The sequence below is a fragment of the Oncorhynchus gorbuscha genome, linkage group LG15 (genome assembly GCF_021184085.1).
Source record: "Oncorhynchus gorbuscha isolate QuinsamMale2020 ecotype Even-year linkage group LG15, OgorEven_v1.0, whole genome shotgun sequence".
In the NCBI taxonomy this organism is placed as follows: domain Eukaryota; kingdom Metazoa; phylum Chordata; class Actinopteri; order Salmoniformes; family Salmonidae; genus Oncorhynchus; species Oncorhynchus gorbuscha.
This window is the reverse complement of record NC_060187.1, coordinates 63,184,301-63,210,221: the sequence shown is the minus strand read 5'-3', so window position 1 is coordinate 63,210,221 and position 25,921 is coordinate 63,184,301. Positions and strand designations below refer to the sequence as shown.

General features: G+C 42.6%; 1 protein-coding gene across 8 annotated transcripts in view; it reads right to left on the bottom strand.

Annotated features, from left to right (window-relative positions):
- Positions 1-23,764, bottom strand: part of LOC123997698 (ras/Rap GTPase-activating protein SynGAP-like) — a 122,697-nt gene extending 98,933 nt beyond the window's left edge. For 7 of the 8 annotated variants that reach the window (XM_046302181.1, XM_046302176.1, XM_046302184.1 and 4 more), the window contains exon 1: positions 23,492-23,764. In XM_046302181.1, coding sequence (XP_046158137.1) covers positions 23,492-23,513 — 22 coding nt within the window. In that variant the 5' untranslated portion in view covers positions 23,514-23,764. Of the gene's footprint in view, positions 1-9,004; positions 9,383-23,491 lie in introns of those variants that run through there. The other variant, XM_046302180.1, reaches the window with a different exon arrangement.
- Between the last annotated feature and the right edge of the window lie 2,157 nt (positions 23,765-25,921).

Genomic DNA, 25,921 nt, shown 5'->3' with positions numbered 1-25,921 from the left:
AATACAGGGTACGTGCAATGCCGTCAGGGGTATGCCAAATAAAAACGTGATTCGCATAAAAAAAATATATATATATTTATATATATTTTTTTTCTTCACATTTTCAAGCAGTGCATTTGTATTTTCTAATGGGGCTATACTGTTAGGTGAGGTTTTATTCTAGCCTGCGTAACCTTGTTTCACTGCCAAAAATAAAATGAAACCATCTAGTGTTCAGCGAAATAACAACACAATGTCAAATACAGCTAGCATAGTCAAATAATTAACATCCAATCACAATAACCGTTACTCTGTTGCTGAAACCCCACTAACTGTCCGTATGTAGCCAAACGTAGCTGCTGCTCATTCCGTTTGCTCGAAAATTGAAAAATGGTTAAAAAAAAGTAAGGCCCGCATCGATAGAGACACATACCAGTTCTACTGGTAGTACTGCTACTGCCAGCAGTACTACACCAGCACCTGTTGACGACACAAGTTGTTCTGCTTCCATAGAGACACACCCCAGCTCTACTGGTAGTACTGCTACTACCAGCAGTACTACACCTGCACCTGTCGACAACACAAGTTGTTCTGCTTCCAAAAGCACATCCAATGCTAGTATCAGTAATTCTACATTTGTTGTTAGCCCAGCTAGCATGGACACTGACAGTTGTGAATCTGATGCAGTCAAAGAGCTACTGCCCCCTTACCCGGGAAAGCACCGAACAACAGACAGGGACATTGGACCATCGAAGTGGTGCAAATATGATAAGAACTACATTGATTTTGGGTTCACTGATATTGAGAATAGGTCCTTTCCTAAGCTACAGTGTGTTATATGTGCAAAAGTACTATCTCACAACTCGATGACACCTTGACTATGGCACAGACATTTAGAAACATGCCAATTTGAAAAATAAGCCAAAGGAGTTTTTTGAGCGAGAATTAAGACGACTTTTGAGTTCTAATACATGTACAGTATAAAAGCAACAGATACCATTAATAAGAAGGGGCTAGAAGCGTCTTATATGGTGAGCTACATAGTGGCTAGGACAGGCAAGCCCCATACTATTATGGAGGACTTTAATTCTTCCTGCTGCAATGGATATAGTTTGGACAATGCTGAGGGAAAAGGCCAAAAAAGCTATACAGACAATGCCTTCATCAAATAACACTGTTTCACGACGCATCAGTGACATGGCACGATATGTTGTGAAACAATTACTGCTTCGCATACAACCAGTGAATTCTATGCGTTACAGCTGAATGAGTCAACAGACGTGCCGGGCCTAGCACAGCTCCTAGTATATGTCCGTTACGTTTAGGTGGGGTCCACTGGAAACCAGGACAACAGGAGAGGATTTTTTTTAAGTACTGGAAAGCTTTGTGACATCAAATGGACTTTGGTGGTCAAGATGTGTTGGTATCTGTACTGATGGCGCAAAAGCCATGACAGGGAGACATGGTAGAGTGGTAACGCGCATGCAAGCAGTTGCTCTCAATGCCACTTGGGTACACTGCAGCATCCACCGAGAGGCTCTTGCTGCCAAGGGAATGCCTGACAGCTTGAAAGACATTTTGGACACTACAGTGAAAATGGTTAACTTTGTTACTTTGTTAACGCAAGGACCCTGAACTCTCGTGTATTTTCTGCACTATGTAATGATATGGGAAGTGACCATGTAATACTTTTACAACACACAGAAGTGCGCTGGTTATCAAGGGGCAAAGTATTGACACTTTTTAAAAATTGAGAGATGAGCTTAAAGTTTTCTTTACTGACCATCATTTTCACTTGTCTGACCACTTGCACGATGACGAGTTTCTCACAGGACTGGCTTATCTGGGTGACGTTTTTTCTCGCCTGAATGATCTGAATCTAAGATTACAGGAACTCTTCGCAACTATGTTCAGTGTGTGGGACAAAATTGAGGCTAGCATTAAGAATTTGGAGCTCTCTTCATCATTGTATGATTTTTTGTGTGCAAATTAACTCAAGCTTACGGACAATGTCAAATGTGATATAGCGAAGCACCTGAGTGAGTTGGGTGCGCAATTACGAAGGTACTTTCCCGAAAAACGGATGACACAAACAACTGGATTCGTTATCCCTTTCATGCCCTGCCTCCAGTCCACTTACCGATATCTGAACAAGACAGGCTCATCAAAATTGCAACAAGAGATTCTGTGAAAATGTTATTTAAATCAGAAGCCACTGCCAGATTTCTGGATTGGGCTGCGCTCAGAGTATCCTGTTTTGGCAAATCGCACTGTTAAGACACTGATGCCCTTTGCAAACATGTACCTATGTGAGAGTGGATTCTCGCCCCTCCTTAGCAAGAAAACTAAATACAGGCACAGACTATGTGTGGAAAATGATTTAAGACTGAGATGCTCTCCAATACAACCCAACATTGCAGAGTTATGTGCATCCTTTCAAGCAAGGCTTAAAATGATGGCAAAAAAACAACATTTGAGAGAGTGTGCTGATCCTGGTGCTAGAGGGGATACGCAGCTGGAGGTTGAATGTTTGAAGGTGTACGGGACCATAACATTTTGGGAACCACTGGTTTAGAGGATCTAACTCAAAGCAATGTCATTATTATTCATCTGCAATGTAGGTTCTTATTAACCATAGGCAGCAAGGCCTGGGTAGCTCACAGGGATATCTACAAATTATACATTTTTCAGCTCAATGTTTCTTTGTTTTGAACATAAATGCACTTTAATTTCATCTTTAAAACTGCAAAGTTTTCTTTCTTGCTGACCATAGTAAGCTGTTTATTCTCTGTGTTGGTTGGGGTGTGATAGTGACTTGGGTGGGTCATCTAGGTGATATTGTATTTCTATGGTGGCCTGATATGGTTCCCAATCAGAGGCAGCTGTTTATTGTTGTCTCTGATTGGGGATCATATTTAGGTAGCCATTTCCTCAGTTGTGTTTGTGGGATCTTGTGCACACCAGTAGCTTCACGTTTCGTTTGTGCTTTATTGTTTTTGTTTGATGAGTTACGGTATATTAAAAATATGTGGAACCCTACGCACGCTGCACTTTGGTCTACAAATTACGACGAACGTGACAGAAGATCCCATCAAAAACGCGCCTTCACAGCCCAGTGCGTCCTGTGCCAGCTTCCCCCACTTGCCGGGCTGGAGTGAGCATCCAGCCAGTAAGGGTCGTGCCAGCTCTGCGCTGTAGACCTCCAGTGCACCTCCACAGTCCAGTGCGTCCTGTGTCTCCTCCCCGCACTCGCTCTGAGGTGCGTGTCATCAGCCCGGTGCCACCTGTACCGGTCCCACGCATCAGGCCTCCAGTGCGCCTCCACAGTCCAGTATGTCCTGTGCCTCCTCCCCGCACTCGCCCTGAGGTGCATGTCACCAGCCCGGTACCACCAGTGCCGGCACCACGCATCAGGCCTCCTGTGCGCCTCCACAGTCCAGAGCTTCCAGCGACAGTTCCCAGTCCAGAGATTCCGGCGACAGTTCCCAGTCCAGAGCTTCAGGCGACAGTTTCTAGTCCAGAGCTTCCGTCGACAGTTCCCAGTCCAGAGCTTCCGGAGTTAGTTTCCAGAGCTTCTGGCGATGTTCCACAGTCCGGAATCTCCAACGACTGTCCACAGTCCGGAACCTCCAACGAAGGTCTATGGTCCAGAACCCCCTGAGACGGTCTACGGTCCGGAACTCCCTGAGACGGTCTACAGTCCGGAACCCCCTGAGACGGTCTACAGTCCGGAACCCCCTGAGACGGTCTACAGTGCGGAACTCCTTGAGACGGTCTACGGTCCGGAACTCCCTGAGACGGTCTGCGGTCCGGGAAACCTCATGAGATGGTCTGCGGTCCGGAACCTCCTGAGACGGTCTGCAGTCCGGAGCCTCCGGTGACGGTCTGCGGTCCGGAGCCTCCGGTGACGGTCTGCGGTCCGGAGCCTCCGGTGACGGTCTGCGGTCCGGAGCCTCTGGTGACGGTCTGCGGTCCGGAGCCTCCGGCGACGACCCACGGTCCAGAGCTTCCGGTGATGATCCCCGCACCAGAGCCACCATGGAAGAAGACATATCTGCGAGCGGAGTGTGTACTTCGCCCCGCACCGGAGCCGCCCCCGACACCCTGTGTCATCCATCATAGATGCCCACCAGGACCCTCCCCTATTAAGTCAGGTTTTGCGGTTGGAGTCCGCACCTTTGGGAGAGGGGTACTGTCATGCCCTGACCATAGTAAGCTGTTTTTTCTCTGTGTTGGTTGGGGCGTGATAGTGACTTGGGTGGTTCATCTAGGTGATATTGTATTTCTATGGTGACCTGATATGGTTCCCAATCAGAGGCAGCTGTTTATCGTTGTCTCTGATTGGGGATCATATTTAGGTAGCCATTTCCTCAGTTGTGTTTTGTGGGATCTTGTCTACATTTAGTTGCCTGAGTGCACTCCAGTAGCTTCACGTTTTGTTTATGCTTTATTGTTTTTGTTTGAGTATCGGTTTATTAAAAGTATGTGGAACTCTACACACGCTGCACCTTGGTCTACTCATTACGACGAACGTGACACTGCCTATGTTTTTTTATTTTTTATTGCTTGAAATTAGCTTGAAAATGAAAAAAATATATCTCTGATGCCAATAGGCAGGCTTTTTAACTATTCTTTCCCTGGGACCGAGACATGGTTCACCCAGCAATGCACTGCAGATGTCACAGTAAAAGATCTCTTTGTATGACATTTTCATCGCACTGCGAGTTGTGTTATGGTTGTGAGGGGGTCCTTGATAAAGTTGCTCTCACAAAAGGAGTCCCCTATATTTTCATATTACATCGCTAATGCATCGACATGCCTTTGCTCGTCCCCAGGTTCCCCCTCTGACCAGACGGCCATAACAGACAGGCAGCTCTTCAGACAGACCCGGGGTCCTGAAGCAGAAGGGCCGTGGCATGAAACAGAGCAAAAGAGGCTTGGTGATCCACTACAACTGCTGGAGTCAATTAGCCAAGCTCTGGCTTCAGTCAGCATGATGCTCGGTCACTGAGAAATAACCAGGGCACGATTCTTTGTCTTTTTCACTATCTTTCATAGTCTCCACTTCCTAGTGTGTCTCTCTATCACTTGTACTCACTCTGCCCATCCCTCTGGTTCTCCCTCTCTCAACTGTCTTTCACGTATTGACCTTCCTATTAGTCTTTCCTCCAGTCTCTTTCTATGTTCCCCTCTTTAATATTTCTTTCTCTTTTCCCTCTAAGTTATGTCAGGGGCTATGTTAATGTTTTCATCAAAACACTTTTGCTATCCTTTCCATTTACATTTCAAGCAGAATGTGAGGCAAACATCTCAACGCTATTCTCACTTAAGACAGCCTTGTGTAGTGAATCCACAGACACCTCCCAACAAGGCCGGAAACAAGCACTCGACGAGAGGTTAGCCAAAGTGACATTCCCCACTCCTCACACCAAGACTGTTTTCACAATTCACACACTACATATCTGCAGATTGGACAAGTCCCAGAGTCAACCCTCTAACACACTTTATTTAACCCTTACCCATACATCTTGTAAAAACAACAGCTGTCTAGTGTCTACTTACACCTTTTCACTTTACAGACAGCACACTTTAACCCTTGCGCATTTCCCCATGTTTGATAAAGGAAATGCCCCTGCAGGTTGAATGATGTAAACAGGCTCTGACTCGGCTGACACACAGCACCATGGGCACACTCACAGCAGCGAGCCGTGCTGTCCATTTGACACTATGCCAAGAAGAGAGCCACTCCGACCCTGACAATAGGCCTACTTCAACCAAACAACCCTGTCAGAACCTTTATTTTACAATAAAAGCTTTCTAAAACATTCACTGTATTCACAATGCGAGTATCCCCACCAAGTAGGAAGCCAAGCACAAAAGGCAATCTGTCTAATTGTAGCGAATACAGCTGAGTTTGTTTTATATTCAAGTTAAATTATGAATAAAGCTGCTCTTGAATTATAAATGAGTTGCTAAATAAGCAGAGCTTATTAAAAGGGATCACAGTGGTAGAATCCAAGGTATGATTCACCGTACGATATGAAGAGAGATTACATAACCCTGATTTCAACCTCTAAATCACCTTTCACTCATGGATTCACAGTCACTGTGGTTATTGTAACTGAGCCCCCTAGGGGTTTTCATATACACTCACATATCATTAATAATTTGACCAAATCACAAAATCTAGGCCGTGAACATAGGCCAGGGGCATGGAGGGATCTTTATATACAGTACCAGTCAAAGGTTTGGACACACCTACTCATTCCATGGTTTTCTTTATTTTTACTATTTTATACATTGTAGAATAATAGTGAAGACATCAAAACTATGAAATTCACATATGGAGTCATGTAGTAAGCCAAAAATATATTTGAGATTTGAGAAAATTTCAAGAACTTCGAAAAGTTACTTCAAGTGCAGTTGTAAAAACCATTAAGCCCTATGATGAAACTGGCTCTCACGAGGAAAGAAAGACCCAGAGTTACCTCTGCTGCAGAGGATAAGTTCATGAGAGTTACCAGCCTCAGATTGCAGCCCAATAAATGCTTCACAGAGTTCAAGTAACAGACACATCTCAACATCAACTGTTCAGAGGAGACTGTGTGAATCAGGCCTTCATGGTCGATATTTCTGCAAAGAAATCACTACTAAAGGACACAAATAAGATAAAGAGACTTGCTTGGGCCAAGAAACACGAGCAATGGACATTAGACTGGTGGAAATCTGTCCCTTCGTCTGATGAGTCTAAATTTGAGATTTTTGGTTCCAATCACCATGTCTTTGTGAGACGCAGAGTAGGTGAACAGATGATCTCCACATGTGTGATTCCCACCGTGAAGCATGGAGGAGAAGGTGTGATGGTGTGGGGTCCTTTGCTGGTGACACTGTCTGTGATTTATTTAGAATTCAAGGCACACTTAACCTTCATGGCTACCACTGCATTCTGCAGAGATACGCCATCCCATCTGGTTTGTGCTTAGTGGGACTATCATTTGTTTTTCAACAGGACTATGACCCAGCACACCTCCAGGCTGTGTAAGGGCTATTTGACCACGAAGGAGAGCGATGACCAGATGACCTGGTCTCCACAATCACCCGACCTCAATCCAATTGAGATTGTTTGGGATGAGTTGGACCTCCGCAGTGAAGGAAAAGCAGCCAACAAGTGCTCAGCATATGTGGGAAGACTGTTGGAAAAGCATTCCTCATGCTGGTTGAGAGAATGCCAAGAGAAGAGTGTGCAAAGCATCATCAAGGCAAAGGGTGGCTACTTTTGAATTGTTTAACACCTTTTTGGTTACTACATGATTCCATATGTGTTATTTCATAGTTCATATTATTCTACAATGTAGAAAATAATAAAAATAAAGAAAAACCCTTGAATGAGTAGGTGTGTCCATGCTTTTGACTGGTACTGTATATATACAGTATATATTTTAAAAAGAATCTTTATCATCTCTGAGAATGGAAAAATGTACAGACCATATAATCTTGTCCTGCAGCTAGAATTATGTACCTCCTTGTACATGGATGTTTACTTGTTTCACAATAGAAGTGTTACTTTTTACATTCACAATATCAATGTTTGAATGTGGAAAGAAAAGTTTCGAGTATTGAGACTACTACAGTATATCAATTCAATCATCATAATTTTATTGAACCTTTATTTAACTAGGCAAGTCGGTTAAGAACAAATTCTTATTTACAATGATGGCCTGCCCCGGCCAAACCCAGACGACGCTGGGCCAACTGTGCGACGGCCTATGGGACTCCCAATCACGGCCGAATGTGATGCAGCCTGGATTCGAACCAGGTGACGCCTCTTGCAGTGTCATAGACCACTGCACCACTCAGGAGCCCCCCAATCACCATCATCATTACCGCAGACAACATATAGCCTAAATTCCAAGGTCCAGGAATCCCAAAATATGAGTGTGACACTAGTTCCCTTCTTTCAGAGACACATCGGACAAGGAGAGAGAAAGCCTTTGACACTAAACGTTATAGACCTACAGCAGCATACACAGCAGTCACAATGTTGTGGATCCACTGGGGATATCAGTGACTCATACCCACAATATGTGCTCCAGCTACAATCTGTACCTCCACCTTAATGCCTCATCATCTGAAAAACCTTGGGGGGAATTTCAATGAGTAGAAGCTAAAATGCATGTAGGGTATGCTGCATGCGGTTGGTGCGGTCCAATCTAAGTGGGCTTGTTCTGTGTTATAAATATAAAAAACACTGTTTTCGCGTTCTCTTATTAAAGCTCTCAGAATGTGCTGAGGTCTCTCTCTGTGGGCACGTAATGCCATTCTTTCCTGCCTACCTTTGCAGTTTGCCAAGGAGCAGAGGAGCCATCAGATGACTGGGCAGCTTTATTCAACATTGTCATTACTGAGCCCAACAGGGGTAATGTTAATTTATACACATCACTAAGTTCTAAAACAGAGCTAAAAATAAACATGCAATATCCTCAGGCCGCCCGGGTCGGGCAACGTGCCAATGCCAGCGTGGCCTTGTTGGCTACTTTCAAGGCAACGAAGCACAATGTACTGTACAGTATGTACACATTTTATACATTACTTGGTGCCCACGTAGCTTCTATATTACATCATTCGGAATCAACAGGGGTATCCTACCATTCCATATTCTATGAATGCTTTTGAATTTATTGCCCAGATTTGATTTATTTATGAAAATATACACTGGTCTGCAATGGTGTTCTTTAATACGCTGATTCGGGACATTTAGTACATGGCCATCAGTGTCATGAAAGACGTCAAATGTCAGGGATGTGTCACAATGGGCCACAAGGAATAGGCGAACACAGAGGTCCACACTACACTGACACCGCACAGGTAGGTGTGTGTGTGTGTGTGTGTGTGTGTGTGTGTGTGTGTGTGTGTGTGTGTGTGTGTGTGTGTGTGTGTGTGTGTGTGTGTGTGTGTGTGTGTGTGTGTGTGTGTGTGTGTGTGTGTGTGTGTGTGTGTGTGTGTGTGTGTGTGTGTGTATTCTCACCTATCAGATCATTCAGTCAGCCCTTGTCTGGCACCGCAGGGCTCTCCACTACCACGTATTTGTCCACACGGCGTCACTGTTGCTGCACTTTACGTGCGAATCCGCCCCCAACTCCACACAGGAAACAAGGTTACTGCCCAAGAGATGTCACTTCCGAAACACCCACTCTTGCTCGCTCGCGCTCTCTCCCTCACGCCCCCAGCCTATTGCCATGACAACCGAGAAAAGAATAGAATATAAGTGAGTGTTAAAGAGACAGATGATCAGAGACAAGGAGAAAGTGAGGAAGAGATGGAGGGAAAGATTGAGAGGGAGAATAGTAGAAGAGGGGAGACAGCAGGGAACGGAATGGACAGGGGGAGAGAGGAGTAGACAGGGAGAAAATGAGTGGGAGGAGGGAAGGATGGACGATAGGAGAGATAGAAAGAAGGGGGAGAGGAGGTAAGTGATGGGATGAGCTGGGGATAGGAAGAGAGGAGAGGTGAAGAACTGGGGATGCTGAGAAGGAGAGCGATAAATGAAGTGATGAGAGAGGGAAAAAGGGAAGGAGGATACTTTTTTTTGGAAAAGGGAGCCCACATCTTGTTCCCATAGCAACCCAGCCATCCATGAAAAACGGACTTGTTCCTCCCTCCCTCTCGCTCTCTCTCTGATGCGCACGCGCACATCTTTTCTGTCCATCTATCTATCTACACACTATAGACATATGTTGGTGGTGAACAATACTAAATTATTCCTTACACGGCTTTGTAAAATACATCAACAGATACCACAGTCCAAAACGTTCACTACTGTTACTGTAAGACAACATAAGATGAGGAAACAAGATCTATATATTCATAAGCAAGCCGTCTGCTTGAATATATGGCGGTAATAAAATCAAATGATAATATTTAAAGGTGAAATAAATGTTCCGATCATCCTACTATGAATCAAAATTAAATTAAACTTTCCCACAAACTCCCTGGCAGCCTCCCTCCATCTCCCCACAATCTATCGCTCCCCTCTCCCTTCCACATATCTGTCTCAGTCCCCCACTCCCACAGCCCATTTCTCTCTCGCTTCCTCACTCTCTCTCACACATGTATCTCCTACTGTCCCCCTTCTCTCACTCTACCCATCTCCCTTTCACTTCTCTCATGCTCTTCTCCCTCCCTCTCGTTACCATCGTCTCTCTCACTATCTGCCATACAACTCTCTCTTGCCCTCTCTCTCTCTCCATTCCCATCCCTCCTCCAGGATGCTAGAGCAGTAGGGTGGAAAAACTGCACTGCCAGTAGCAGAGTTGGGTTGGCTTATTAGAGTGTACAGTATCACTCTCTCTCTCTCCTTTCCCTTCACTTGACTATTCAACGGGGCTACACAGCAATCCCCCAAGTTGTGCTGCAAAACTCTCTTTACTCAGGCTTGAACAACATCTATAGGAAATGAGATGCAGGATTGCTTTGTCTGCTAACCCTTCATGGTGATGTGCTGTTCTGCCCTGTCAACCTGTGTGAAGGTGATATTCAATGTGCTGAGTATAGAGAAAATATACATGAATGGGACTCGTGCGTGTGTGTGTGTGTGTGTGTGTGTGTGTGTGTGTGTGTGTGTGTGTGTGTGTGCGTGCGTGCGTGCGTGCGTGCGTGCGTGCGCGTGCGTGCGTGCGTGCGTGCGTGCGTGCGTGTGTGCGAAACCACGGTGATCCACATTCACAGGTAACTGTATTTATTTGCACACATCTCTCATCTATCATGGTGTGTTCTCCCATCTCTCTCTCTCTCTGTTTGCATATCCTGTCTCATGTCACCATGTGGGGGGTGCTCCACTGAGAGAAAGCAGGTCAAGCCTTTGGTCCTCAGAGATAAATAATAATTATAGTGATCTGTCCTCAATCCAGAGATAGACTAAGAACTGTGTCATTGTTATATTACCCAAAATGGCAATCTCTCAAACTGCTACACAGCTTAACTCACCTCGTCTGACAGACAGAGGAGTGGCGGGGAGTCTGACTGGGAGGCCCTGTGTTGCCCTGGGTGGAATTATGAAAGAACCTTCTGATTGAGAAAAAGCCAGAAGTGTCTTGGATCAGAGGTATCTGGGGTATTTCATGGCACCGTTTTGCCTCCTTGATTTTGACAGATCAACGCAATGATGTCTGAGTAGGAATCAACAGAGACCATCGAAATGGAATTCAGTTATGGGTTTTCTGCTTTCACTTCATCACCAAGATGTCTGTCATGTTCAGTGGTGTCTGAAATGATTGACACCCTTGATAACGATGAACAAAAATGACTGTATAAAATAAATAACTCAAATACTGAAAAGGGAAATTATATTGCGTTATACTAATAAAGTTGTTCTGAAAAATATATTTTGTTTAACAAGTAATAAAAAACAATCTCAAAAAGGTATGGGTCAAATTATCGACACCCCTGTTTTCTATACCGTTCAATACCTCACTTTGTGAGGACAACGCAATGCCTTTTTCAAAAATGAACACATTGGGAGGGATTTTAGACCATTCCTCCATACAGAATAATCTTTCCAGATCCTTGATATCCTTCGTCTGCGCCTCTTCAATTCAAACCACAGGTTTTCAATTGGAGTCATGTCCGGAGACTGAGATGGCCATTGCAAAATGTTGATTTTGTGGTCAATTAAAATTTCCTTGTTGATTTTGTGGTGTGCTTGGGGTTATTGTCTTGCTGTAAGATCCACTTGCTGGAAAATCCAATTGCGGCCAAGTTTCAGCCTCCTGGTAGAGGCAACCAGGTTTTTGGCTGAAATGTTCTGGTAGTGAGTGAAGTTCATGATTTTTAAGAAAGATTTTTAAGCCTTGAGACAATTATGAAATGGATTGTGTAAGTGTGCCATTCAGAGGTTGAATGGGCAAGACAAAAGATTTAAGTTCCTTTGAACGGGGTATGGTAGGAGGTGCCAGGTGCACCGGTTTTCCCGTGTGTATCAAGAACGGCCCACCACCTCTGAAACTGTTTTTCTATCCAATAAATTACCACTTAGACGGACCACCTAAGAATTTTCTATACATAAAAACTCCTGTAATTAGCTCCAATGACTGTAATTTCCTCCATATTAAAGGGATAGTTTGAGATTTTGGCAATGAAGCCTTTTATATACTTTCCCAGAGTCGGATGAACAGGAACAGCTAGCATGCAGTTCCTGTAGACTTCCAGTCATTGAACTTTTTCAGACTGGACACAGATACATAAAATTGGTATTCTGTTTTTAGCTAGAAAAAATTAACAACATTTTTTTTTTTTTACATAATGAAATCCCCCAAAGTATTTTACCCCTCTGCGGACCCTAGTTTGAACCACCCTGAATTAAGCAACTGCACAGAGCTCACCTCAGGGTTTTCTACAGTGCACACGCTAACACATTAACATGAATGGACATATGCCTCCCATGGCAAAAAAAACGTCCTAATCTCAACAGGATCTACCAGCAGCAGGCTACCAGAACAGAGCAGCCCCTACTGCCAGATTCTATTTATTAATATCATTACTGTGAATGAGGTTTTAAATGAGAAGTGTAAGGGATGAGATAGTAAAGTTAACCCTAACTGAGTCCCAGACCCTCTTAAACTTGTCTGTGCATGTTACCGCATGTTATCTCATCCCTTGTTGCACTAAAACAAATACTGTCAAATTGTACTTGGGCGTCCAAGACCACTATGTGTGTGAACTGTCTGTTTCAGTTATAAAATACTGCAATACCTTCATCCATTATGTAAGTCAGATCTTTGTGGGTTCTCCTCATCTTTCTCTGCATGTTCAAATGTTCCGACATTCAGAGGGAGCAATGACATCATCATCACCCCAATTACCTTACACAACCCCTTCCCCTGACTGAATCAATCAGATCACTCGAATCAACACAGTTATACAGCTTCCTGTGTCATCGTGGTATCGGTGGTCATGTGGTGACACATTTGCTGTCTGGTTGACAGTAGCCGTACAGAAGCCACTGAGCTGAAAGGACAAGAAAGGGGAGCAGACAAGATTAACTTGTGTATCTGTAGCGATCAAATGCATGCCAAATAAATAACTTTTTGCTCAGTAAAGTAGTCCCCCTCTGTCTCATTCCACAATTATTTTCCATTCAAAAAACTTTAATGACTTGGATAACTGATCTCAATTGTATATTCCCCAAAAAACATCATTTAGATATGTATCTGGTCACCATGACTGCAACTTCAATTAGGTAAATAAGATATTGTTTTATTGTTGTTAAAGTCCCTTGTTCCACATGTATGCCCGAGGTCTACAAAATAAGTGTCATTTAACTATCTCCCCTCTGAACAAGTTGCACAAATATATAGTTGTATGTGCTTTCTCTCTTTTTTACTCTCTCATATGAAAAAGGTCAACTGTAAAACCAAATAAACAAAACATGTTTTGGACAGCAAAGCTGTTGTTGAGCACTGATACTCTACCTCTGCATTCAGCACCACTGAAGTGGACAGCGACTGAATCGGTTTTCTGAAGTTCAGCCCCACATGTCAGTGGAAAGCGACTGTGTATAGTCAATGGCAGTGTGGAATGATGGTAAGGCCATTATACTTTAACCTAGAAAGGAACCTGTACTGAACAAAAATATAAATGCAACATGCAACAATCAATTTTAAAAAAATGTATTGGTCCCTAATCTACGGAATTCACATAACTGGGAATACAGATATGCATCTCGTGTCACAGATACCTTAGGGGCATGGATAAGAAAACCAGTACCACCATTTGCCTCACGCAGCCGTTTGCCTCATACAAATGTCCTGCCAAATTCTCTAAAATGACGTTGGAGTCGGCTTATGGTAGATAAATTAACATTAAATTATCTAGTAACAGCTCTAGTGGACATTCCTGCAGTCAGCATGCCAATTGCACGCTCTCTCAAAACTTGAGATAGCTGTGGCATTGTGTTGTGTGGCAAAACTGCACATCTTAGAGTGCCATTTTATTGTCCCCAGTACAAGGTGCACCTGTGTAATGATCATGCTGTTTAATCAGCTTCTTGATATACCACACCTGTCAGGTGGATGGATTATCTTGGCTAAAGAGAAATGCTCACTAACAGGGATGTAAACAAATTTGTGCACGCACCAAATTGTAAGTCGCTCTGGATAAGAGCGTCTGCTAAATGACTTAAATGTAAATGTAAATGTGCACAAAATTATGGAGAAATTCCATACGCTCTTGTGCGTATGAACATTTCTATTTCAGCTCATGAAACATGGAACCAACACTTTACATATTGCGTTTATATTTATGTTCAGTCCATATAACCCTGTGTGTCATGTTCTTCATCTCAAACCAGGGGTTATCCAGCTCTGACATCCCGCTTGCTTGGTCAACACAATCTCAGTCAACTTTTCACCCCTAGCTAATATGAACACTCACCACTCGCTAGGTCAAACAAACTGAGACACTTTGAAGCCAGTTCTGTGGTTAAAGTGAGTGTGAAATCCAATGTAGTATCTTCATGCAGAAAATGAGTCTTCAAACATGGCATTGAAGCGAGAAACTACAATTAAAAGTGCTTCATAGGTGTCTCACACCTTCCTCTCCCAGCAGTCCATTTCTACCAGTTAGACTCTGCCTCTGATCAAAGAGATCAGGATGTTCTGCCATTATCTCCACTCTCATACAACTCAACTTCACATTGATGTGCCAAACAGAGCAACAACTGCAAGATAGGTTCTCTGAAAACCACTAGGACAGGAGCTTTCCTCCTGAAAAGAAAACTTACATTAAAAAAACACTCGAAATTGGATTGCATTTCCAGTCTCTCAACAATCCACTCCAATTTAGATGATTCATTATTTGAAATAACAAAAGGGCATATCACTTAAACATTGCATGAATGCCAGCAAATACAGTCGAAATGCACTTATATTTTGTGTGGTGAAGATTCAAATGTGGTGGAGATGAGGTGCTAAATATAGCGCCAGGCATGCAGAGTGAGCCTGCTAACCTTTATGAGATCTTCAGAGTAGAAGTTAATCACTAAAATAAAAACACACACAGAGTCTCTCTCTCTCTCACACACACACGCACATGCACACGCACGCACACACGCACACGCACAAACAAACACACATACGCACATGTGTAGGACCTTAATTTGAGCCAGTGTGCTACAGCAGGAAAATAATCCTGCAGCGACATAATGTGGATTATAATCAATGGACAATATTGAATGGGTTGATACATTTTCCGTAAGGGAAATCAAGTTTGAAATTTCAATGTGGAAATGACAAACTTCAGAAGCCTTTTTACCTCAAATACACTACAAGTGCTCCTGCAACAGGGTGATCAAATTAATATCCTACATCTGTACACAAGCACACTCACACACACACACACACACACACACACAAAAGCATACACGGCACATGCACGGCACACACACATTCTTGTGAGCCTTGTAAAACGACACATCTTTTTCTGAAGTAGACACTACCCTAAATGTGTAATAGTGAAACACTTTAAAATGGTAATAGACTACTCTGAAATGTCAGGGTCCAATGGCCTTGTTGTTGAGTATCAGCATATCAGTGTATTTGATTACAGCTAATTAAAATGCACCATTCTTCTTTGCAGTACCTGTGCATCTGAAGTGAATGAGAGGTACATCCCGTGAAAATTCAGACCTCCTTTCTCACCACCTTCAGTAAAAGTGCACACTGCATATATCAGCCACCTATTAGCATCACACGAGAGGAGGGACGAATTAGCCCATCGCCAGCATGGTATTGACGGTTTGAGAGCACATTTGAATTAGCCGTCTGCCTTTATAACACTGTAATAAGATGGCTGTGAAGTCCTGTCAGCACATTATGGCGCCATGACTGGCTACTGTAACTCTCCTAAAACTTACGTCATATCAGAAGACAAACTAACATTCAAATGTCAGGTTCTATAGTATAATAATGAGTAATGTGAGGTGATCTGCTACTGTCATGGCCTGATTTGACCACCACGTCATTCTTACAACTGCGTATAGTATGTATGCAATCTATACATTATAGCATACTACATCAAGTGTAACCCCCCAAAAAGTGTGAAATGTACATATAACACTGAAAATAGACTTTAAATGTCTGGGACTGAACATCTCAACAGGTGACTGATGATCTACCCTACAGTGCAATATATCTTGGTTCTCATTGTAACTCTGGGTCCCAGGTACGTACAAGGCTTCAGTGAACATTATCTTTGTGAGCCCAACTCTCCCATTTGTAATCCTGCTTGAGGCACCACAGTAGTGTTTTAATAATCTATTCTTTTAGGGGGCACTTATCACAGGCTGGACTATCAGCATCGCAAATGACACGGTGCGGAATTCATTCTCGCCCGAAAGCTATGTCAGGACATTTATTTGAGATATTTTGACGGAAAAGGGTCAGAAAGGGTTGTTTGAAAAAGCCCTATACTGTGAAAATAATTTAATTGCATATAAATCATATTAATGTACAGTATGTGTATAAACCAAAAACATAAAAGTAATATTTCATTCTACAGATGTAGGATCTTAATTTGAGCAAGTTTGCTACAGCAGGAAAATAATCTTGCAGCAGCTGGAAATTTCAATTGTTATGTGGATTATAATTAATGGATATTTTTGTAGGGGTTGATGCATTTTTCGTAAGGGAAAATTAAGTCTGAGATTTCTAAGTGGAAATTACAAATGCCTTTTTAAACCTCAAATACACTCCTGCAACAGGCTGATCGAATTAAGATCCTACCTGTACATTACAAACTAACATCACACCTTTACTAAATGTTATTTTTTAATGATACATAAGCAAGTGAAACATACTGTGTTTAGGTATCAGCTTTTTATTCCATTCAACCATCCCTACAAACTAGAGGTCGACCGATTAATCGGAATGGCCGATTAATTAGGGCCGATTTCAAGTTTCCATGCGAATTGCCGATTTTGCCGATATTTTTATATTTTTATATACCTTTATTTAACTAGGCAAGTCAGTTAAGAACACATTCTTATTTTCAATGACGGCCTAGGAATGGTGGGTTAACTGCCTTGTTCGGGGCAGAACGACAGATTTTCACCTTGTTAACTCGGGGGATTCAATCTTGCAACCTTACTGTAAACTAGTCCAACGAGCTAGTCCAACGCTCTAACCACCTGCCTCTCATTGCACTCCACGAGGAGCCTGCCTGTTACGTGAATGCAGTAGAAGCCAAGGTAAGTTGCTAGCTTGCATTAAACATATCTTACAAAAAACAATCAATCATAATCACTAGTTATAACTACACATGGTTGATGATATTACTCGTTTGTCTAGCGTGTCTTGCATTGCATATAATCGATGCAACGCTGGGGAATGATTTAACAAAAGCACAAACGTTGACCGACTGTACCTAACCATAAACACCAATGCCTTTCTTTTAAAAAATACACAGAAGTATATATTTTTAAACCTGCATATTAAGCTAAAATAAATCCAGGTTAGCAGGAAATATTGACCAGGTGAAATTGTGTAATTTCTCTTGCGTTCATTGCACGCAGAGTCAGGGTATATGCAACAGTTTGGGCATGCCTGTCTCATTGCGAACTAATTTTCCAGAATCATGTTTGTCATTCATTGTCCCCATGTCTTGTCCCTGTCTCACATTGCCTTAGCTATTCGTCTGCCTTTGTCTGCTGTGTCTTGTTTGGTTCTTTCACATTTCTCCCCTCGCTAAACTTCCTTCCGCTCTCATTATTGAGAATCACTCAGAATTTTACGTAATTATGACATAACAAGGTTGTGCAATGTAACAGCAATATTTAGACTTAGGGATGCCACCCGTTAGATAAAATACCGAACGGTTCTGCATTTCACTGAAATAATAAACATTTTGTTTTTGTAATGATAGTTTCCGGATTCGACCATATTAATGGCCAAAGGCTTGTATTTCTGTGTTTATTATGTTATAATTAAGTCTATAATTTGATAGAGCAGACTGACTGAGCGATGGTAGGCAGCAGCAGGCTTGTAAGCATTCATTCAAACGGCACTTTTGTGCATTTTGCCAGCAGCTCTTCGCAAGCACAGCGCTGTTTATGACTTCAAGCCTATCAGCCTAATCAAATCAAATTGTATTTGTCACATACACATGGTTAGCAGATGTTAATGCAAGTGTAGCGAAATGCTTGTGCTTCTAGTTCTGACAATGCAGTAATAACCAACAAGTAATCTAACCTAACAATTCCACAACTACTACCTTATACACACAAGTGTAATGGGATAAAGAATATGTACATAAAGATATGAATGAGTGATGGTACAGAACGGCATAGGCAAGATGCAGTAGATGGTATCGAGTACAATATATACATATGAGATGAGTAATGTAGGGTATGTAAACAAAGTGGCATAGTTTAAAGTGGCTAGTGATACATGTATTACATAAAGATGCAGTAGATGATATAGAGTACAGTATATACATATACATATGAGATGAGTAATGTAGGGTATGTAAACATTATATTAAGTGGCATTGTTTAAAGTAGCTAGTGATACATTTTTTACATCAATTTCCATTATTAAAGTGGCTGGAGTTGAGTCAGTATGTTGGCAGCAGCAACTCAATGTTAGTGGTGGCTGTTTAACAGTCTGATGGCCTTGAGATAGAAGCTGTTTTTTCAGTCCCTCGGTCCCTGCTTTGATGCACCTGTACTGACCTCACCTTCTGGATGATAGCGGGGTGAACAGGCAGTGGCTCGGGTGGTTGTTGTCCTTGATGATCTTTATGGCCTTCCTGTGACATCGGGTGGTGTAGGTGTCCTGGAGGGCAGGTAGTTTGCCCCCGGTGATGCGTTCTGCAGACCTCACTACCCTCTGGAGAGCCTTACGGTTGTGGGCGGAGCAGTTGCCGTAACAGGCGGTGATACAGCCAGACAGGATGCGCTCGATTGTGCATCTGTAGAAGTTTGTGAGTGCTTTTGGTGACAAGCCAAATTTCTTCAGCCTCCTGAGGTTGAAGAGGCGCTGCTGCGCCTCCTTCACAACGCTGTCTGTGTGGGTGGACCAATTCAGTTTGACCGTGATGTGTACGCCGAGGAACTTAAAACTTACTACCCTCTCCACTACTGTCCCGTCGATGTGGATAGGGGGGTGCCTGGGGTACCAATGTAAGAAATAACATGTAAAAAAAAAAAATACTGCATAGTTTCCTAGGAACGCGAAGCGAGGCGACCATCTCTGTCGCCGCCGGAAGTTAGTTAGCTGGGTGTGCGCTAATAGCGTTTCAAACGTCACTCGCTCTGAGACTTGGAGTAGTTATTCCCCTTGCTCTGCAAGGGCCACGGCTTTTGTTGAGCGATGGGTAATGCTGCTTCGAGTGTGGCTGTTGTTGATGTGTTCCTGGTTCGAGCCCAGGTAGGGGCGAGGAGAGGGACGGAAGCTATACTGTTGCACATAGTGCCTATAAGAACATCCAAGGTATATGAAATACAAATGGTATAGAGAGAAATAGTCCTATAAATACTATATTAACTACAACCTAAAACCTCTTACCTTGGAATATTGAAGTCTCATGTTAAAAGGAACCACCAACTTTCATATGTTCTCATGTTCTGAGCAAGGAACTCAAACGTTAGCTTTTTTGCATGGCACATATTGCACTTTTACTTCTCCAACACTTTGTTTTGGCATTATTTAAACCAAATTGAACATGTTTCATTATTTATTTGAGGCTAAATGGATTTGTTTTGATGTATTATATTAAGTTAAAATAAGTGTTCATTCAGTAGTGTTGTAATTGTCATTATTACAAATAAATAAATAAAAATCGTCCGATTAATCTGTATCTGCTTTTTTGGTCCTCCAATAATCGGTATCAGTATCGGCGTTGAAAAATCATAATCGGTCGACCTTTACTAAAAACATCCAATAACTGCTCCATTTTGACTCCATGACTAATATAATTTTTCTATTACTAATATAGTGACATATGTACAGTAAGTTGTTGAATATCTTCAGGTCTGAAGGCACAACCTGTCTGTGCATCATGAGAATCTGTGGGATCCAATGACATAATGTCCGGAAGGCCTGTGAGCCAACCATTATCCCGGATTGGCAGCCCTCTGATTGGCATCGGAGAGGAGATAGCTCATCCTGACCTTTTGCCATGAGTGAATCCTGACAGGATCAATCAAAAGACGAGCATCCTTTAAACACAAACTCATCGAGTCATTGGGCTCCAGGCTTTGCGGTGGAATTGAATAAGTGGGCCCCCCTCCCATAGTGTGGTCTGCACTAAGCAACCATTTCTCCTAGCTACTCATTTCTGATGGGATCCTTATGTAGATTTCCTCAGAATCAGCAGTAAGGCTCTTAGCGGATGGGGTATGTCTGGACCTTTTCACCACCAGGTTCAATCAGTACTGCTGGGGAACAGAGAGATAGTAGTGGAGCCGTGGACTGAGGCTTAGCGGCATGCCTGAACTCACTGTACTAGAACTGTTCACAGGGGAGAGAGTTCCCTGACATGGCCCTATATCCATAGACCACAGATGTAGGATCTTAATTTGAGCCAGGAAATGTGAATTATTATAATTAATGAGCTCGCCCAGTACTCAAGCAATCTACAGTAGCAAAAAACATTCAGTTTGTCTGATTTCATTTTTGGACTACTGCATTATTACAATATCATTGTAAGGTCTTTCAACCACAACAAACATGTCCTTCCCCCCAGACAACATGGCTTATGGGGGCAGCCCTCAAAATAACATTTTTGCTGACACTACCCAGAGGACACTTTATCATGTCACACTCAGAAACCATCAAGGACAATGGAGCACTGTGATACCCTGTAATAAACCGTGTATATTTTATACTGTGCTTTGGTAGAATGACACATGCTGCAGTGGACACGTTCACTTAAGAATGGTTATGTAACACAAGGCACAATACTTTATGGCCTGGAACATGTTTCAATCTGGACCCGATCTCGCTGTGTCGTATAGCATCATGGTCCTTGGTGTATTATAAACACTTTTTATGATAAAGTCAAGTCGTTGGTTGACCTAGTACCAAACCAAAGACCTTTAAGCATCTGCCAGTAAATGTTAATATGTGTAAACTATCTTGCCATCAAACTGCTCTACGCCGCCTCTTGTGCTTATTCATACGTTCGCTGCACTGTGCCATGAATATGCTAAACAGTATGCAGATACAAGCAAATGAGGGGCAGTTGAACTTTGATTGACTTTACGTCTGTGGGCCAAAATTAGGAATAGGATATTTCCTTGAGGATACCGAACAACACTGTCTTTGCTTGCATGCCTACGCTAGCTGTTAGCATCTCTGGAAAAGGCTGAGGCGTAGTCATGCTTGACGCTCTTGAATGTTGACTTTTCACGTCTCGAGGGAAGTTGCCGTTTGAATTCCCAACTTCACGAAACTTGGACAGCGGGCACTTTAACTCACAAAATGCCAGAATCACTCTAATGAATTGACATCAGACGAGATGGTATCTGGTGAGTCGCATCATTTACTCATTTTAGAATGAATTCTATATAACACTTCAATCCGCTGCAAACAGAACTCTAATGTACTCAACACCCATTGGAAAATGAATGAGCTTTTCCCCTGACAGATCATTGAACACGGTAGATCTCGAGCATACAGTACAGTAATAGCCTAACAGATGATGGTTCCTGGCACAGCTCGATTGGCGGAGGGTGTAAGACAGCCCCTTATGTCACACGAGAGGAGTGCTGCAGTCAGCGCATTGGCGGTGCACTGTCTCTTTAAAATGAATGCCCATGCTTAACAGGAGCTGCTGTATCAAACTACTGTAAAATCGACATGACTGGGTTGGCTCACAAAATACTATATGATTTCTATGGCATTTTCAGTCTAACAACTTTATAACTGATGCATTTCGGCATGGTGTTCGTCAAGGAGAGATAAAACAAGTGTTCTTATAGGGAACGACTGTTCAGTCAACCATAAGTTTCAAAAAAGATGTGACTGATCACCTGATTTCATTTTGATAACATTACCTTGAGATTCAACCACAGACTCCTCTACCCAGAAAACCTGTTACATCTAAAAGGTTCATGGTGCCATCTATTGTAGTGGAAAGAGTATAGCCTGTACATTCCTATTGACATGGGTTTTGAAGATATAATACTACTGTGCACACATTTTTCTGGCAGTGATCTCTCAAGAGTGGGCTCGCGTACAGTAGCGTAACATCTCACCAATATTATGCAACCAACTTCTATTGCTGTGCTCACACAAGAGGCTGTTGGGCTATTTCCGCTTGTGATGTGTTAGAAGATGACCAAAAGCATCATACTACAGAGTTTGAACTGGCCATTCTCTTCAAATGACTGATAACTTTAAGACATTCATGTATGGCTGCTGAACATGAGTTGGGTTTGAACTTTGTCAATGCACAAAGTACAGCAGCGTCCTTACTGTGTTACAAGACATCACACCTCGGCAGCCTCAAGTCTCTCTCTTTCTCCTTCACCCCCCCCCCCCTCTCTCTCTCTCTCTATCTCTCTCTCTCTCTCTCTGTCCCTTTACCTCTTTCTCTCACTCTCTCTCCTTCCCTTCTCTCGCTCTCTGTCACACACACATACATTCTCCTCACACAAGATGTGCAGTTGCTGTACAGAGCTACTTTGGTAATAGGGACTGGACTCGGTGTACCATACAACCCTTGGATCTCTCAAAGTCCCACCCAACTTTCAAGTAACCATAACATTTTACACATACGGTCAATCGCTCAATCAACAAGATATATTACCCCAAACAAAGTGTTTGAAAGCTCAAGTTCACACAGCATTAGTCATGGTTGCGGTGTTACAATTCCAAGGGAACTGACTTGAACATACACTTTGGTGGACCATATTCCCCCCACTACAAACTCATTAAATATTGAGTCTCCAAAACAAGCAAATAAGTACCCCTTCAGGCTCCTTACTGCACACATTGAATATATATGACTCAATTACTAGAGGGGCAAAGTTACAGTGTCATGGAGATGCATGACCATGATCTAAGGACACGGGGAAATGGACTTGCAAGAATGTGATACCAGCAGGCATGCACACCTCAGCACATTGCAACACGATGGACTATCCTACTCAGCGTGCACAGGCAAAGTGACATATTGACTGACACACAGTGATAAAACCAGGTAGGTAGCTACCTCGAAGACACTACCTCTTGCTGTACCTGCCCGTGTTTCCACTACGCCGCGTTAACGCACCCCTTTGCTAAATTCTGTATTGTATGATGGAGAGAGAGAGAGAGAGAGAGAGAGAGAGAGAGAGAGAGAGAGAGAGAGAGAGAGAGAGAGAGAGAGAGAGAGAGAGAGAGAGAGAGAGAGAGAGAGAGAGAGAGAGAGAGAGAGAGAGAGAGAGAGAGAGAGAGAGAGAGAGAGAGAGAAGAGAGAGAGAGAGAGAGATGAGGGGGAGGGAGGGAGATGCAATAGTGGAATATTGTTATTTTACCTTGAAAGGGGACATAGGACATGTTCCAACGGCATTGAACGTGGTCTTCGAGTCTTGACAGTGTCTCGGCATGCAACAGAAATACCACACACCAGTCAGAAAATAAGGAATACGCTATTCACAATTGGAGTCGATGTTAGCCAATATTCCACTGCTGTTCAGAAATATAAATTATAATCCACGACCGCCAAAAGCCATTGAAAATGCATCCCCGTGAATAAAAAATATATGCACAAATATATCGCACGCACCGTTATTGAGGTGTGGGGGGAAAACACAAGAGAGAGAGAGAGAGAGAGAGAGAGAGAGAGAGAGAGAGAGAGAGAGAGAGAGAGAGAGAGAGAGAGAGAGAGAGAGAGAGAGAGAGAGAGAGAGAAAGGGGGCGGATGAGTGAGTGCGCGCGTGTGTGCGCTTTCCATTATATCTATAGCCTATCTAAGCATGTTCCATGTTTGCTCCTTGAAGTTCAAGAAGCAATGATGGCTAAAATCGCCTTATTGACTACGGCCCCTTCTACCGCTATCAAACGCGCACGTCACCGCACGCACAGCCACACACAAACGTGCGCACACACAAACACACTACACCGATTGGTGCTGCTGCCAATAACGCGGTACAGTTTGCTATAATTCTATCGTTTTGGTGGTAGGCTATAAACTAGACTATTGGGAAGTATGAAACTTATTTTAGGCTGTAGGCCTACGTCTGCTGACATGGTCAATGGAAATACTTTCAAGGGGTAGGCTAATTTAATGGTTTTCGAGAATGACTTCCACCAACTCATCTCAAATGTCAAAACGAACCACACATTTGGCCGTAGGCACTAAATTCAGAGCAAAATGGTTTCATCTTTATTCCTGAACTTTTTTGTTCCAATACAAAGATTGTGGGAAAAAATATTGATAAAGCTATTGATCATTTTTAGCGCCACATTTTAAGTTGCTGGTGTCCTAAAAGGAACAAATCTAAAATTAGTTATACATGTGCATTGTATTCGTCCAATGTACACATGCACAAATTGATTTGGAGTCTACCTATACATTATCAGGCTCAAGAATGGCATCACGTGTACAGTTGGAAGCTGATGATTTCCTCTTGGATCCAATCGTGGTCCATAGAGCCAACATGGCGTCCTGATCGGCTCAGTTGCTTCACCTGCCTGCACAGTACGGTGTCAAACTTGGATTATAGCTACCACCTGGCGGTAGACTCTTGCAGCTGCAGTTGGAGACCGAACGGTAATGCCCTTTAATCTTTCCTTTACACCTCCTCCTTGTGGGACATGTAAGTAAGTACATGCATTATACACAATTACATCCAAAGCTTTCTTGCTGAATATACATTTCGGCCTAACGACCTATGTAAAGGCCAATAGTGATCTGCGAATTAGAATGACACCAACTGTACAGGATAACATACAGTTACTGCAGTAGGCATCATAGCCCTCTAAGATTCAGTAGGATATCTGAAATGTCACTGCAATGAATCAACTGCTCTTGACATGCCATGGCAAAGAGATTCTTGGCAACAGAGCCATAAGGACTAGCCAGTTGGTTTGCCTGGCAGAAGGGCTATTGATTCATCACAAAATACCTACATGTGAATGGGGTGTGAAATCTATTGCTATATAGAATAAAATAGAATAGAATAGAAAATAACTCTCTGAAGTGCAATTCAACATATATTATTATTGGCTAGCCTACTGTAAATACAAATAGGCCTATACATATTGTAAGTTAAACAAGAAATGGACTGAAAACACTCAAAGCACATTGGTAAGATGTGAAGGGCAACTTTTAATGTTTTTAATTTTACATTGGCTGTGTCAGCCTAGGTTATACATGTAGAAACGTAATTTGACCAAAAGTCCAAAAATACATCAAACCAAACTTGGACTTGACTACAAATAAAAAAGAGAAGACTATAGAGACTCTCTTAGCTTCTTATTCCTCAACTCAAAATCAGATTTACCCCAGTCCTTTGAAGTAATTTTGTATAGTTCCATCTATAACCTACAGTAACGAACACTTGACGGGTCTATAGACATACTTTACCATAGAAAACATACAGATACATTCATTACCATCGAACTGATGGTTCCACAGACCTCTTCCTATTCAACTACAGCCAAATTCACTGAGAATGATTTAAATCCTAAACTGGGATGGGAAGGACTGAGTTGGGAGGTTCATTTGACCTGCACTGCCATTTAGAAACGTGCCAAACACTTAGCAATCCAACCTGGACTCAGGGGTAGATGTAACATAGTAAATGTAAATCTGTGACACTCCAATTAGATATGTATTAATTTGTGGATGTCCATTATCCATTTCGAATTAGATGTTAGGAATTGTAATTTGTACATGTTACGAATTTGCAAAATGTATGATATGTTACGAATTACAAATTGTTGTGGCTAACGTTATCTAG